At 35.0% G+C, this 14,675-nt stretch overlaps 1 protein-coding gene across 2 annotated transcripts in view; it reads right to left on the reverse strand.

Annotated features, from left to right (window-relative positions):
* HGF (hepatocyte growth factor) overlaps positions 1-14,675 on the reverse strand; it is an 81,058-nt gene that overhangs the window by 12,105 nt on the left and 54,278 nt on the right. For both annotated transcript variants that reach the window (XM_070469949.1, XM_070469951.1), the window contains 3 exons: positions 9,191-9,293; positions 5,079-5,212; positions 1,097-1,135 (listed from right to left, as the gene is read on the reverse strand). In XM_070469949.1, the coding sequence (XP_070326050.1) occupies positions 1,097-1,135; positions 5,079-5,212; positions 9,191-9,293 (276 nt within the window). The remainder of the gene's footprint in view (positions 1-1,096; positions 1,136-5,078; positions 5,213-9,190; positions 9,294-14,675) is intronic.

Raw genomic sequence — 14,675 nt, forward strand, 5'->3', positions numbered from 1 at the left:
ACTATGTAATTGTGTCAGAAGACCATTTTGGAAAAAATAAAAGGTAAATAGTGTGACTACAGTGCCAAATCAGACCCAAAATATTTGCTATCCTCATCTAAATAGATAACAAAGCAAAAGTAATCAGCTCAAGGTCAGCAGAACTGACATCATAGTGACACTGGCTTTGCTCTCTCTGTGCAAGTTCTGCAGGTCTAACAGCAACTGTGTTTTCCTGGCCAACCTCACACAACAGAATGATGCTATTTACAGTTCTTTTTTTCTAAATATCAATGGAAAGCCTCTGTGGGGGGAAAAATACATGTATTTGGTTTATTACTTCTGAATTTGTAGAGTAAGAATGTAGAACTGTTTTGCAACGTGTTAACCAAAGTGATCTTAATTCAAATTTTATCCAAATGACATAATTATATTTAAATCATTATATCCAAATGATATAACACAGACTCTTTGAAGTAAACTTTTTCCTGACCCTCGTCAGTGTTCCTTGCTTTATCCTATCCACTCTTGTCCATGGTCTCAAATAGATTTCCATTTGCCTCTTCAGCCTGGGACACAGCAGGTGGTCTCTCAAACCAAACCATTTGAGTAACTTCCTTCAGTCCAAGAAATGTGTGAAAGTCAGATGCAAGCAGCTCCTAAATGCAGTCTAGATTTTCCTAAACTGAGGATTAACTAAACCTTTCACACTGTGTCATCTTTTGCTTCATAGAAAATGCAAAGAGCTTTAAAGACAGAGCAGGATAAAGACAGTGCATAACTTTCCAACCTTCTGGTTTCATTCTAACTTTGGCATCCTGATTTAATTTAAAGGATGGTGAAGGTCCACTGGATATATTCTACCCCTAATTAAAAGTACTATACATGCTTTTTCAAAGTTTAATGTAACATTTCTGACAGAGCAAGGAATTTTGATATTTAGCATGCAGTTGTCTTTGTAATACCTTTATACATTCACACAGGAAAAAGTGTTCAAATAAAACATTTTATTTTTATGATGGAAGTTTATATAATGATATTTTTATGAAGTAAATAATGACATCATTTATGACACATAGATACTAAGATATAATAAATTTTTTGAAGGATTACTTACGGTCTAAATTGACTATTGTAGGTGTGGTATCGCCCTCACCTGTAAAAACAAATATACATGTATACATAATTCATGCATAAATATTTCTGTTATATAAAAATAAAATGTACTATTCAATAGTACATCATTTTGTATTGAAACCCAAATATCCATGAGTTGATAATTTAAGACAATTCTTTACATTTTCTTCAAAAATATAATGTAATAGTACCCTTTTGAATAATTCTGTATCACTTTTACTAGACAGAGGTGAAAGTATGGTAGTGGTGATGTGAAGAAAGCCCTGTTTTATGACTTTTGAATGATGTTTGATGATGTTGGCAGTCTGAATTTCACTGCTGGCACTGAGGAGCTGCCTCATTCTCCCAACATGCCAAAGATTGTACACGATGAACATGCCACTCTTATTATTGCTTGGTTGGGCCATTCATATGAACTACAGAGCTTTACTGCAATTCTGGCCTATTTACATTTTTGCTGAAAATTACTTTTATCTTTTATATGATTAAGGATAATTGAATCTTCCCCTATGTTTCAGAAAATTTTTTTAAATAATTTGAAAATATAGAAATCAACCTCACTCTTGGAAAAAGAGGGATAACAAAGTATAATTATGTTTTGTCAGAATATTTCAAAGATTGGTTTTTCTAGGTAGTAAAGGGAAAGGTGTAAAAAAAAGAATTCTGGAAACTGCAAATAAATTATGGCTAACACTTCATACTTAATTCTTTTTTATAACCTCTCTACTGAGTGGGATTTAACTGCTGCAAAGAGATTAGCTTGGAAGATTCTAGAATTTAAAAATACTTAAGTAGCAATGAATGAGGCCCAAGACATTTCCTGGATTTTAATGTGTGACTGTTTAGAATTGATGACATAGAGTTTAGTCAGACATTGTTTAGACCCAGCTGGTTGTTAGTCCCTAGAAGTGCCCTGAGCTCAAATAAACCAGCAACGAAACAAAAATGGCATATGGATTCCTTTGTAATAGATGCACACTTGATTTTCATTTATGGGGAATTTTGAGAAAATTAACACATGCCAAAGGATTTTTGTTTATGTTCATTTTCCGGATCTAGATATTTTAAGTGAATGAGCATAAAGGTGAAATATAGATTTCATCATTTCCCTTTCCTTTTAGTTTATCCCGAGGGAGAGTTTTGTCTTGTCAGCTGAGGTAATTGTTTTATTTCTTAGTATAAATGTGGTCATTAAAACATCAAGGATATTGGTTTTTCCACTTGATTTCTAAAAATTCCAATCTGAAAAGCGATTTATTTCTTATATTGTTGTGGTGAGAAAAGACTACGGTTCATTGTATTCTTTTTTTAAATAAATGTTTAATAAGATAACATTTGGGATAGAGCCTAAAGGGCACTAAAAAAACAAAAAAGAAAACTATAGTTCTTAAAACAAGAGTTTAATCTCCTAAATTAAGAATTTTTGAGGCACTATGATTGATTGCATATTCATTGTATTGTTAATTGCATATCAAGTTTCCTATTTCTAAACATCCAGTTAATAGTTCTGCAAAGTATTCAGTTTGTTATTGTGCCTCACTGAAATACTTAATTTGTTTTAAAATATTTAGATATTATAATTTAGAGGCTTTAATAATTATATTTATTTATAATTTATAACCCTAATATATTATTTATAATTATATTTATTTATTTTTTTCTGTAAGCCAATATTTAGAGAAGCTATAATACCACTTAAAGTCAGATTTCTAAATATTCTGGGTAGTTAGTTAGATTACAAATTTTTAAAAAGCATTCTAGTTTCTTCAGCTTTCAAGGCCTTTTCCCTTTTCCCTTAAAATACTATTTTCACTTCTCTTTTACTTTTCCTTCATATCTCTACCATAGTACTCAAATCTGAACAACTATATATGATACGAATCTTGTTTATATTGACTCAACTTAACTTTGAAGAAGAAAAGCTTGTCAATGATAAAAGTTTTTCCTGTGGAACAGTAGAGATGTATGTGTCTATGTGTTGATATATGGCCTCAGAACAAACATGGGCTCTTAGTGAAAGCATAAAGAAAACTTTCTTTTAATAGATCCTTAAAGTTTCAACTCAAATTCAAAACGTTATGAACAATGCATATTTTCCAGGCTGACATTTGTATTCCCAATTCATTACATATTTTAATATTAATATGTATGTATTTAAATGACTGTATTTGTGATTAGGTATGTAGCTGTATCCTCTCTACATTGAAAATTATTTGAGTACAGGAGACACTGTTTATATTTTCTATACCTAGAATGTTATATAGGGCTTTGCACACAGTAACAGGTCAATTTAAAATTATTAATAAATGAATAAGTAAATGCAAACTGAAGTGGAAGCAATTTGCCCAAGGCACTTAAAAGTGTTAGAACTACAATTTTTACCTAGGAAGTCAAAGTTGCAACTCTAAACCACTGTATTCTCTTAATACTCAGATACTTAAATATATATCTAATTAATACTTAATTACTATATAAGTAGATATATATCTATTTAATACTAAGATATAGTGTGTGTACATGTATAGACAAATATAGACATTTCTACTGTTTTACTTTTGCATCTTGATAATCTTAAAACAGGGCTTTCTTCACATCACCCACTACCATACTTTCAATTTTGTAAATATTTTTTTTAAAGGAATACAAAAAAAAAGAAATACAAACCTTTGCATATTTTGTAATGCAAATGTACAGTGTGAAAATGATATATACAATCTCTGAAGTTAAATAGATAAGAACTCAAATCTTCTGAAGATAAATATTTTTAGCCTTTCACTAGTGATAAAATGTAAATAAATCCTGGTTATAAATATAGTTAGAAAAATGACAGCAAAATATTTGCTGAAATTAATGTTCAGAATGCATTGAACTAAATGTTATCTGCAATAGCATTTAATCAAATACCAGTAACACACCCAAGTCTTTCAATACCACATTACTAATTTTTAGTTTAAAAATGTTAGTTGAACATATGTTTTAAAAATTTTTAAGTTAGGGCTTCCCTGGTGGCTCAGTGGTAAAGCACCTGTCCGCCAGTGCAGGAGACACAGGCTCAATCCCTGATCTGGGAAGATCCCACGTGCCAAGGAGCAACTAGGCCTGTGTGCCACAACTATTGAGCTTGTGCTCTAGAGCCTGTGTGTGTGTTAGTTGCTTAGTCATGTCTGACTCTTTGTGACCCCATGGGGTGTAACCTGCCAGGGGCCTCCGTCCATGGGATTTTCCAGACAATACTGGAGTGGGTTGCCATTTCCTTCTCCAGGGATCTTCCTGACCTAGGGATCGAACCAGGGTCTCCTGAATTGCAGGCAGACTCTTTACCATCTGGGCTAATAGGGAAACCCCAAAAGTGAAAGTCGCTCAGTCCTGTCCAACTCTTTGCGACCCAGGCCAGAACACTGGAGTGCTTTTTCACTTCTCCAGCAGATGTATCCAACCCAGGAATTGAACCGGGGTCTCCTGCATTGCAGGCAGATTCTTTACCAACTGAGCTATCAGGAAAGCCCCAAGAAGACTGGAAGGGGTAGCCCATCCCTTCTCCAGTGGATCTTCCTGACCCAGGAATTGAACCAGGGTCTCCTGCACTGCAGGCAGATTCTTTACCAACTGAGCTATGAGGGAAGCCCTCCCAAATCAATATATATTGCTAATATCAAGTTTATTGATGGTGGGGCAAGGCAGTCTTTCTAGCCCAGTCAGAACCATGGCCATGTATTGCTTCTGGATTCCAAATAGAAATCTTCTGAGGGAGGAAAAATCTCTTTTAAAAGGTCAGCAAAATGTCTCTTTGTCTAGAGGAGAGATGAAATTGTGTGTATATGTATTGTTGTCTGGAGTGCATCCTTATTTTGGGATCAACTGTAGCCCTCCTGTATTATTTCCACCTCCGATTGAATTATCATTTTAGGGCATGCAGTATATTTAAAATAATTCGCCTGAAAAAGATCACAAAATGTACTTACAACGAGAAATAGGGCAATAATCCCAAGGAATGAGAGGATTCCCTGTGTAACACCAGGGACCGTGGGCATCGTCATCAGGATTCCGACAGTAATTCTTATTCAGCTTACTAGCATCTGGTTCCCAGAAGATATGCCTGCATAAACAGCAAACTTGGAACATCACAAGAAGCACACATCTTGTCCAAGAGAAACAAAACAAGAAGATACAACCCTAGCACATAATTTTCATTACAGGCACAGCATAAAGTACCTGCTGTGAATTTTTCTTTTTGATTTTTTGAGACTTTGTTGCTGTTCTTGCAGTTTGGAAGCATGTTCTTTAACTGAGGAATAAGGCTGAATAATCAGCATAGATAAAAAGGTAAAAAATTTTATTACATTGTTTCTATTAAATAATTATACCGGGAAGGTAACAATGCACTATGCAAGAAAGCAGCAGATGATAAAGATCTAAGTTATAAAATGTATAAAAATACAAGCTATTGCAAAAATATTTATTTTTTCATGTTTCAGAAACATGTAAATAAGCTTCACTAGCAACACTGCTATGACAACATACAGGAAGATACACTGAACACATGATGTGCTAATAAACTTATTAAATTTGAAAATTTCACTGATCATTTAAGATATAGTTTTGAAAGATAACTGAGTAACATTTCAGGCTATCTCATTTTACATCTTAACTAAATTTCGTACAAACGAAAAGCAGAAAATGCTGTATATTATTTTATTAGACCATGCCCACTCATATGTGTTCTGGCTTAGTCTCTCAGTCATGCCGGACTCTCTGTGCTCCACAGGCTGCAGCCCACCAGGCTCCTCTGTTCATGGGACTCTCCAGGCAAGAATACTGGAGTGGGTTGCCATCCCGTCCTCCAGGGGATCTTCCCAACCTAGGGATTCAACCCAGGTCTCCCGCACTGCTGGTGGATTCTTTACCATTTGAGCCAACAGGGAAGCCTGCCCACTCATATAACATCAACATTAATTACCATCATGCTTGAATTTAATTAATGTGTCATTTTTTAAATTTGGGAAGAACTTCAACATAGAAACTTGGACTGTCTTTCCAAACTCAGCTTCACTTTTTGGACCAATAAAACAGGAAAGACATGCATGTAACAGAGTCTACTGTGTAGACTTGCATACTTACTTAGACCAACCTGATGAGACAGGCTCTAAGATTATGCAACTTTGTATTTGAAGAAATTGAAATCCACAGAGAATAATTAATTTGTCTAGGGTCACATATTTTTTCAGCTGTAGATCAGGTGTTTGAACATGTAGCATTTTCTAGAGTCTTTGTTCAAAATCATCACATCCCATTACCTCTTCACTCAGTCACAGATTTGTTCTTAAACCAAAATGGTACCATGCAACTTACTCATTCATCAATAGCCTACAAGTTCTTTCCAAATGACTTTTAACTATTCCCAAAGGCAAATCAAAACACAGTGAATTTAAAGTTATAATCATTGCAGATCCTGAATAAATATGTCATAAATTTCCAGTGGTATGTTGGTAAATATTTAGCAACTGGCACTTTGAACTGTGTATGGAGGGAGTCTTTATTTGCTGTCCTTGCAAATTTCTGTAGCATAACTACTTCTACCATAAAACTGTCAAGCATCTAATGCTGGAATCACTGAAGGCAGAGTTGGTTACAGTTATTTCTTACAAACAGATAAAGAACTCACTCTACCCCCATCATATTTCTCAAAATGATTTTAAAACTACCAGTGTTAAAATAAGCATTAATCTTGGCCATGCCAATTCTTGCTTAAAATTCTTAATGGACCCATGTGGGCTCAGGATAAAACCCAAACTCCTTAACAGAGGTTAAAGGGCCTGTATGGCTTTCCCACTAGAGAATTTCTTCTCTGTGCCCACTGACCAAATGAAACTGCTTAAACCTTATGGTTAATAAAAATATCTCCGATTTTCAAACAGTTCAATTTAAAGGCTTTTGGACAAGTTGTTTCTTCTGCCTGATATATTTTTCCTCCTACACTTCTTTGACCAACTTCTACCATTTATGTATATCCTGCTAATGTCCCTTCCACTAGGAAAGCTTCCTAACCATCTAAGTCTGGCTGGCTTCTTTGCAGTCCCATAACATAAAATGTGGTGTTTTCATGGAAAATTCTTAAAGAGATGGGAATACCAAACCACCTTACCCTCCTCCTGAGAAACCTGTATGTAGGTCAAGAAGCAACAGCTAAAACCAGACATGGAACAACAGACTAGTTCCAAATTGGGAAGGGAGTACATGAAGGTTGTATACTGTCACCCTGCTTATTTAACTTATATGCAGAATACATCATGTGAAATGCCGGGCTGAATGGAGCACAAGCTGGAATCAAGAATGCCAGGAGAAATATCGATAACCTCAGATATGCACATGACACCACCATTATGGCAGAGAATGAAGAGGAACTAAAGAGCCTCTTGAAGAAAGTGAAAGAGGAGAGTGAAAAAGCTGGCTTAAAACTCACATACAGAAAACTAAGGTCATGGCAACCAGTCCCATCACTTCATGGCAAATAGATGGGGAAACAATGGAAACGGTTACAGACTTCATTTTCTTGGGCTCCAAAATCACTGCTGATGGTGACTGCAGCCATGAAATTAAAAGATGCTTGCTTGCTCCTTGGAAGAAAAGCCATGACAAACCTAGACAGCATATTAGAAAGCAGAGACATCACTTTGCCAACAAAGGTCCATCTAGTCAAAGCTATGGTTTTCCAGTGGTCATGTATGGATATGAGAGTTGGACTGTGAAGAAAGCTGAGTGCCGAAAAATTGATGCTTTTGAACTGTGGTGTTGGAGAAGACTCTTGAGAGTCACTTGGACTGCAAGGAGATCCAACAAGTCAATCCTAAGGGAAATCAGCCCTGAATATTCATTGGAAGGACTGATGCTGAAGCTGAAACTGCAATACTTTGGCCACCTAATATGAAGAACTGACTCATTGGAAGAGACCCTGATGCTGGGAAAGATTGAAGGCAGGAGAAGGGGACAATGGAGGATGAGATGGTTGGATGGCATCACTGACTTGATGGACATGAAGTTTGAGCATGCTTTGGGAGTTGGTGATAGACAGGGAAGCCTAGCATGCTGCAGTCCATGGGGTCACAAAAAGTCAGACAGGACTGAGTGACTGAATAACAACAACAATGGATTTTTTTAAAATATGGCATTGCATTGCTGTTTTCAGCCATTCCATACTAGAGAGTAAGCTCCATGAGGGCAGAATTCTACTTAATTTTGAAGTCCTAGAACTGCAATATCCAATAGAGTAACTACTAGCCAAATGTGGTTACAGACAAAGTAGTACGTGACCTCTCCAAATTGAAAGGTGCTGTAATTATAAATACACACCAAATTTTGAAGCTTTAATATAAAATGTAAAATATCTCATTAATGATTTTATATTGAATACATATTGAAATGAAAAGCTTTAGAAATGCTGGATAATATAAACCTATTATTTAAAATCAGATTGATTACATCCTTTGCAGCCAAAGATGGAGAAGCTCTATACAGTCTAAAAACAAGTCTGGGAGCCAATTGTGGCTCAGATCCTGAGCTCCTTATTGGAAAATTCAGACTTGAATTGAAGAAAGTAGGGAAAATCACTAGGCCATTTGGAAATAACAAATCAAATTCCTTATGATTGATTATACAGTGGAAGTAACAAATAAATTAAAAAGATTAGATCTTTGGATGGAGGTTTGTAACAGGAGGTGGTGACCAAATCCATCCCCAAGAAAAAGAAATGCAACAAAATAAAATGGTTGTCTGAGGAGACCTTAACAAATAGCTGAGAAAAGAAGAGAAATGGAAGGCAAAGGAGAAAAGGAAAGATATACCCATCTGAATGCAGAGTTCCAAAGAATAGCAAGGAGAGACAAGAAATTCTTCTTAAGTGAACAATGCAAATAAATAGAGAAAAAACAATACAATGGGAAAGACTAGAAATGTCTCTGAGAAAATTAAAGAAGGTTAAAGATATATAAATGAATAGAAAGAAATACCAATGTATCTCAATACATCTATCTGCTGCTATCACTACATACTATATATTTAAAGAAATAAATTTACATACCGGTGTAAATCTTCCATGTTCTTATCCCACATAGAACATGTTAGTCCAGATCGTGTTTTGGATAAACTGCCCATATAATTTTTGCCATTCCCACGATAACAATCTAAACATAAAATATATGAAAACTAATGAATACTAGGGAGTATAGAATAAAGACATTTTTACAAACATATGAATTCATGAAAATCAACATAAAAATGAAAGCAACACACTGAAATATGTGCAAAGCAAAGGGACTTAACTATCTCTAATAAAATATTTTTTTTAGCCAGATTTCTTCTTCATTAAAATGAAAGTTTGTACATCAAATTACAAATTAAAAAAAAAATCCAAAGAAAAATTAAATAAGTGCCTCTTAGGGACATCAAAGAAAGAAAAACTTTGTGCTGCTTATTCGCTCAGTCGTGACCAACTCTTTGCAACCCCACGAACTACAGCACACCGGGGTTCTCTGTCCTTCACTATCTCCCGGAGTTTGCTCAAACTCATGTCCATTGAGTCAGTGATGTCATCCAACCATCTCATCCTCTGTTGCCCCCTTCTCCTCCTGCTCTCAATCTTTTCCAGCATCAGGGTCTTTTCCAATGAGTAGGTTCTTTCCATCATGTGGCCAGTGTTGGGAGTTTCAGCTTCAGTATCAGTCCATCCAATGAATATTCAGGGTTGATTTCCTTTAGAATTGACTGGTTTGATCTCCTTGCTGTCCAAGGGACTCTCAAGAGTCTTATCCAACACCACAGTTCAAAAGCATCAATTCTTGGCCACTTAGCCTTTTTGCTCACATCTGTACATGACTACTAGAATAGCCATAACGTTGACTAGAGAGATCTTTGTCAGCAAAATGATATCTCTGCTTCTTAATATGCTGTCTAGGTTTGTCGTGGCTTTTCTTCCAAGGAGCAAGCAAGCATCTTTTAATTTAATTGCTGCAGTCACCATCTGCAGTGATTTTGGAGCCCAAGAAAATAAAATCTGTCACTGTTTCCACTTGCTTTGCATCTATTTGCCATGAAGTGATGGGACCAGATGCTATGATCTTAGTTTTCTGTATGTGAGTTTTAAGCCAACTTTTTCACTCTCCTCTTTCACCCACATCAAGAGGCTCTTTAGTTCCTCTTTCCTTTCTGCCATTAGAGTGGTATTATCTGTATATCTGAGGTTGTTGATATTTCTCCTGACAATCTTGATTCCAGCTTGTAAGTCATCCAGCCCAGCATTCCACATGTTGTACTCTACACATAAGTCAAATAAGCAAGGTGACAACATATAGCCTTGATGTACTCCTTTCCCAATTTTGAACCAGTCCATTGTTCTATGTCCAGTTCTAACTGTTGCTTCTTGACCTGCATACAGGTTTCTCTGGAGGTAGGAAAGGTGGTCTGGTATTCCCATCTCTTTAAGGATTTTCCATGTTTGTTGTGATCCACATGGTCAAAGGCTCTAGTATAGTCAATGAAGCATATTTTTGTTTTTTTGGATTCCATTACTTTCTCTGTGATCCAACAGACATTTGCAATCTGATCTCTAGTTCCTCAGACTTTTCTAAACCCAGCTCCTACGCCTGGAATTTCTTGGTTCACGAAATGTTGAAGTCTAGCTTGAAGAACTTTAAGCATTACCTTTCTAGAATGTGAAGTAAGCACAACTGTACAGTAGTTTGAACATTCTTTTACACTGCCTTTCTTTAATGTATATTTTCCAATGGAAAAATTTTACTCCACAGAAGAGTCACAAGAGATATAATGAGTACTCATGTACCAGTCACATTTGTTGACTTGTGATTTTTGTCTTACATGAGGTTGACATTCTAGGTCATCCAAGCCAGCTGTCTTGCAAATGCTCTTTAATTTTGTCTGATTATCTTCATGAATGAAATCAAGTTAAATACAGAAATATTGTATAAGGTGATATTTTGTTGCATTTATAGCATTATTTCATGTGACACATGATTTCAGTTTTTTCAAATATTGGTGATGAGTTTGATAACTTGATTAAGTGATATAAAGGAAAAACTTCTCTTCATATATAACAAAAACAAGCAAATAAAAAGTTTTGAGAACTTTGAGGCTGACAACATCCTATTCCAAACAAAATTTTTTTTAAAATGGCTTAGGAATACTTTAATTAATATTGCATGAATCAGTTATTACTATGTTGGTTTTAAAATATTATTTCTTTCTTATATTTCTTTCTCTCTTGGTATTCTTCTCTAACATATAATTTTCCTTTTCCCACAACTCCCTTCATTTAAGTATTACTAAATACTTCTAGTAGTAGTACTAGCAATGGTAGTGGCAGAACTACTAGTAGAAGTAGTAATGTAAAGATGGACTCATGGATTTTCTTTTTATTCAACAAGATATATAACCTGTTGTTCCTGTTGTTCATTTTAATGCTCAAGTTGTTACAAATTTAGCCAATGGAAGTCATGTTAAAATGGTTCCTGTGCCTTTTATCACGCCCCATGTGACTTTTTCACTTTTTTTTCAACTGAGCAATTTGCATTCTGTTAAACATTGATAGGAGTGACCATATTCTTAATTTTAAAATTAAGAAAAAGAAGTTAAGGTCTTTCTAATACATACATAGCAATTTCTACATTTGAAAAAAAGCACTACATATTTTTAAATAATATTGTGTATTTTAAAAGTAACTAAAAATGATTTTTATGTGAATAAATATGATCGTTTTGACTATAAAATGTTACCTAGAAATGTACATCAGCATTAAGATTATTTTCTTTTAAATTTGGTAAGCCAGAGAATATTATCATTGGTTTTAGATATGCTATATGATTAGAATAAATAATAGGTGTTCTGTGCTTAGTCGCTCAGTCATGTCCAACTTTTTGTGACCCCATGGACTGTAGCCCACTAAGCTCCTCTGTCCATGTGGATTCTCCAGGCAAGAATACTGAAGTGGGTTGTCATGACCTTCTCCAGGGGACCTTCCCAGCCCAGGTATCCAACCCAGGTCTCCTGCATTGCAGGCAGATTACTTACAATCTGAGCCACCAGAGAAGCCCAGGAATATGGAAGTGGGTAACCTATCCTTTCTCCAGGGGATCTTCCTGACCCAGGAGTAGAACCAGAGTCTCCTGCATGACAGGCAGAATCTTTACTAGCTGAGCTATCAGGGAAGCCCCAAAATAATACATAGAAAACTTAATAAAAATTTTAAATAAGTAATAAATTGTCCAGGAATTAATTTAGTAAAAAAAATACAGTAAGTATATTTAATAGCTGTGTTTTGGTATTCATGATTTGAACCTAAATATACAAATTCAAATGAGATAGGATTTGATACAAATAATATAGCAATCATTACAATACACAATAAAATTGTTTTCAGAAAGCATAATTCTGTAAAATCCAATTCTTGTACATATGCAGAATGTATCAGTAAAATACTTTCCTCTGACAATGCCATTTTTTCCTTTATTATGAAATCTTAAACCTTTGTTAAATAGTAAATTATTTAAATAAGCTCTCACTGAAGAAAACAATTATGCAATGCAGTATATGGTACTGCTCTTTAATACATTTTTCATTTTACACCTATGTTTTCTGTTTTAGAGAAAGAGGATGAGCTATAAGCTAGGTTTTTTTTTTTTCCTTAGTAAACTTTATATTCTAAAATAGCTTTTAATTTGCAAAAAAAATGTGTAAGTTTGTACAAAGCTCTAATACACCACATAGCTTCCCCTACTATCTTATATTAGTACGATGGATTTAACACCACTATTCAACATTATTACTAACTGAAGACTATTTTGTTCCAATTTATTCATAGTTTTTACCTAGAGTACTTTTTGTGTTCTAGGATGATGCCACATTACATTTAACTGTCATGTTTTTTAGGCTTTCCTAGATGTAACACGGAGAAGGCAATGGCACCCCACTCCAGTACTCTTGCCTGGAAAATCCCATGGACGAAGGAGCCTGGTAGGCTGCAGTCCATGGGGTCTCGAAGAGTCAACATGACTGAGCGACTTCACTTTCACTTTTCACTTTCCTTCATTGGAGAAGGAAATGGCAACCCACTCCAGTGTTCTTGCCTGGAGAATCCCAGGGACGGTGGAGCCTGGTGGGCTGCAGTCTATGGGGTCGCACAGAGTCGGACACGACTGAAGTGACTTAGCGGCAGCAGCAGCACCAGCAGATGTAACAGTTTTTTCAGACTTTCTTTTTTGATGATCCTAACAGTTTTGATGAGAATTGGTGTGTTATAAAATGTCCATCAGTTGGGTTTGTCTGATATTTTCTTCATGATTAGATCTAGGTTATAAGTTTTTGAGAGGGAGACGTGAATTTTTGAGCACTTGCTAGCTTGCTGGCAAAAGATACTCCAGCCTTACTTTGTGTTTTTCTTGCCCTAGGCATGGATTCTTCAATTTCACCGGAGAGCCATTGTTTGCTAGTGATGAAAAGTAAGAAGACAAGAAACAGGTGTGCTCATTGCTATTTGGTACCATTTTTTCTAGTCCCTTACATTTGATAGAGCCAAGCTCTGTGTGTGTGTGTGTGTGTTCATGAGTAACTGATCACTTCTAACGCCAGTCTAGTACAAGAGTTCTTCCTCTTCTCTATTTCAATTCTGTATTTCCTTTCTCCCATAGTAAGAACACTGATTGTAGGTACATGAATGTGTTTCTTCCTTTTCTCAGTTCTCCAATGCACACAAAATAATGTCCAATCTGCTACATTCTAACAATAAATTTATACTTATATAAGTTCAAAACACATTTACAGTTATCTACTTTAAATGTATTTCAGTGAGGCTATATATAGTAAAAAAAAAATGTGTTTAAAAATCATTTTGAAATTTATTTTCCAAGTTCTGTAGTAATGGTATCTCTTTGATACACAGATAGGCATGTTTCTGTGCTTTCCCCCCCATCTTTCTTGACATTACTTTTTGAACATTTAGAACACTATTAAAACATTAGTATTAGTATATGAGAGTATGTATCCAGACTGTTCTCATTTTCCCTCTAGCTTCTGTGTCATATTTCTACTCACTACTACCCACCGTTAGAGTAACCAGTTTCATTAGTTTATTGTTTATGGTGCTTGTGTTTCTCTTTTTTTTACTTTTTTAGCAAAGATACATACCAAACATACATACATATATACATATGTAATATGTATATATAAATTATATGTATATATTCTATATATGTAGTATTATATCCCATTTTTTATTACTAGGAGTAAATACCTTTCTTTATTAAAAGAACACCAAATATATATTTTAGTGCCTTTTTTTCATTAATAACATACTTGAAAATCACTTCATATTAAAAAAAAAACTTTATTGTTCTTTTTGCAAATCCACAGTATTCCATTGTGTGATGTTGCCAGAGTAGATCTGTGTTGTTTTGCTAACATAGAAAATGCTGAAATCAAAAACTCGTGTATATGAGTTTCCATATTATTGAAGCTATATATTCAGATAGTGTATTGTTGGGTGAAAAGATGGATGC

The sequence above is a fragment of the Odocoileus virginianus genome, chromosome 1, assembly GCF_023699985.2.
Source record: "Odocoileus virginianus isolate 20LAN1187 ecotype Illinois chromosome 1, Ovbor_1.2, whole genome shotgun sequence".
NCBI lineage: Eukaryota > Metazoa > Chordata > Mammalia > Artiodactyla > Cervidae > Odocoileus > Odocoileus virginianus.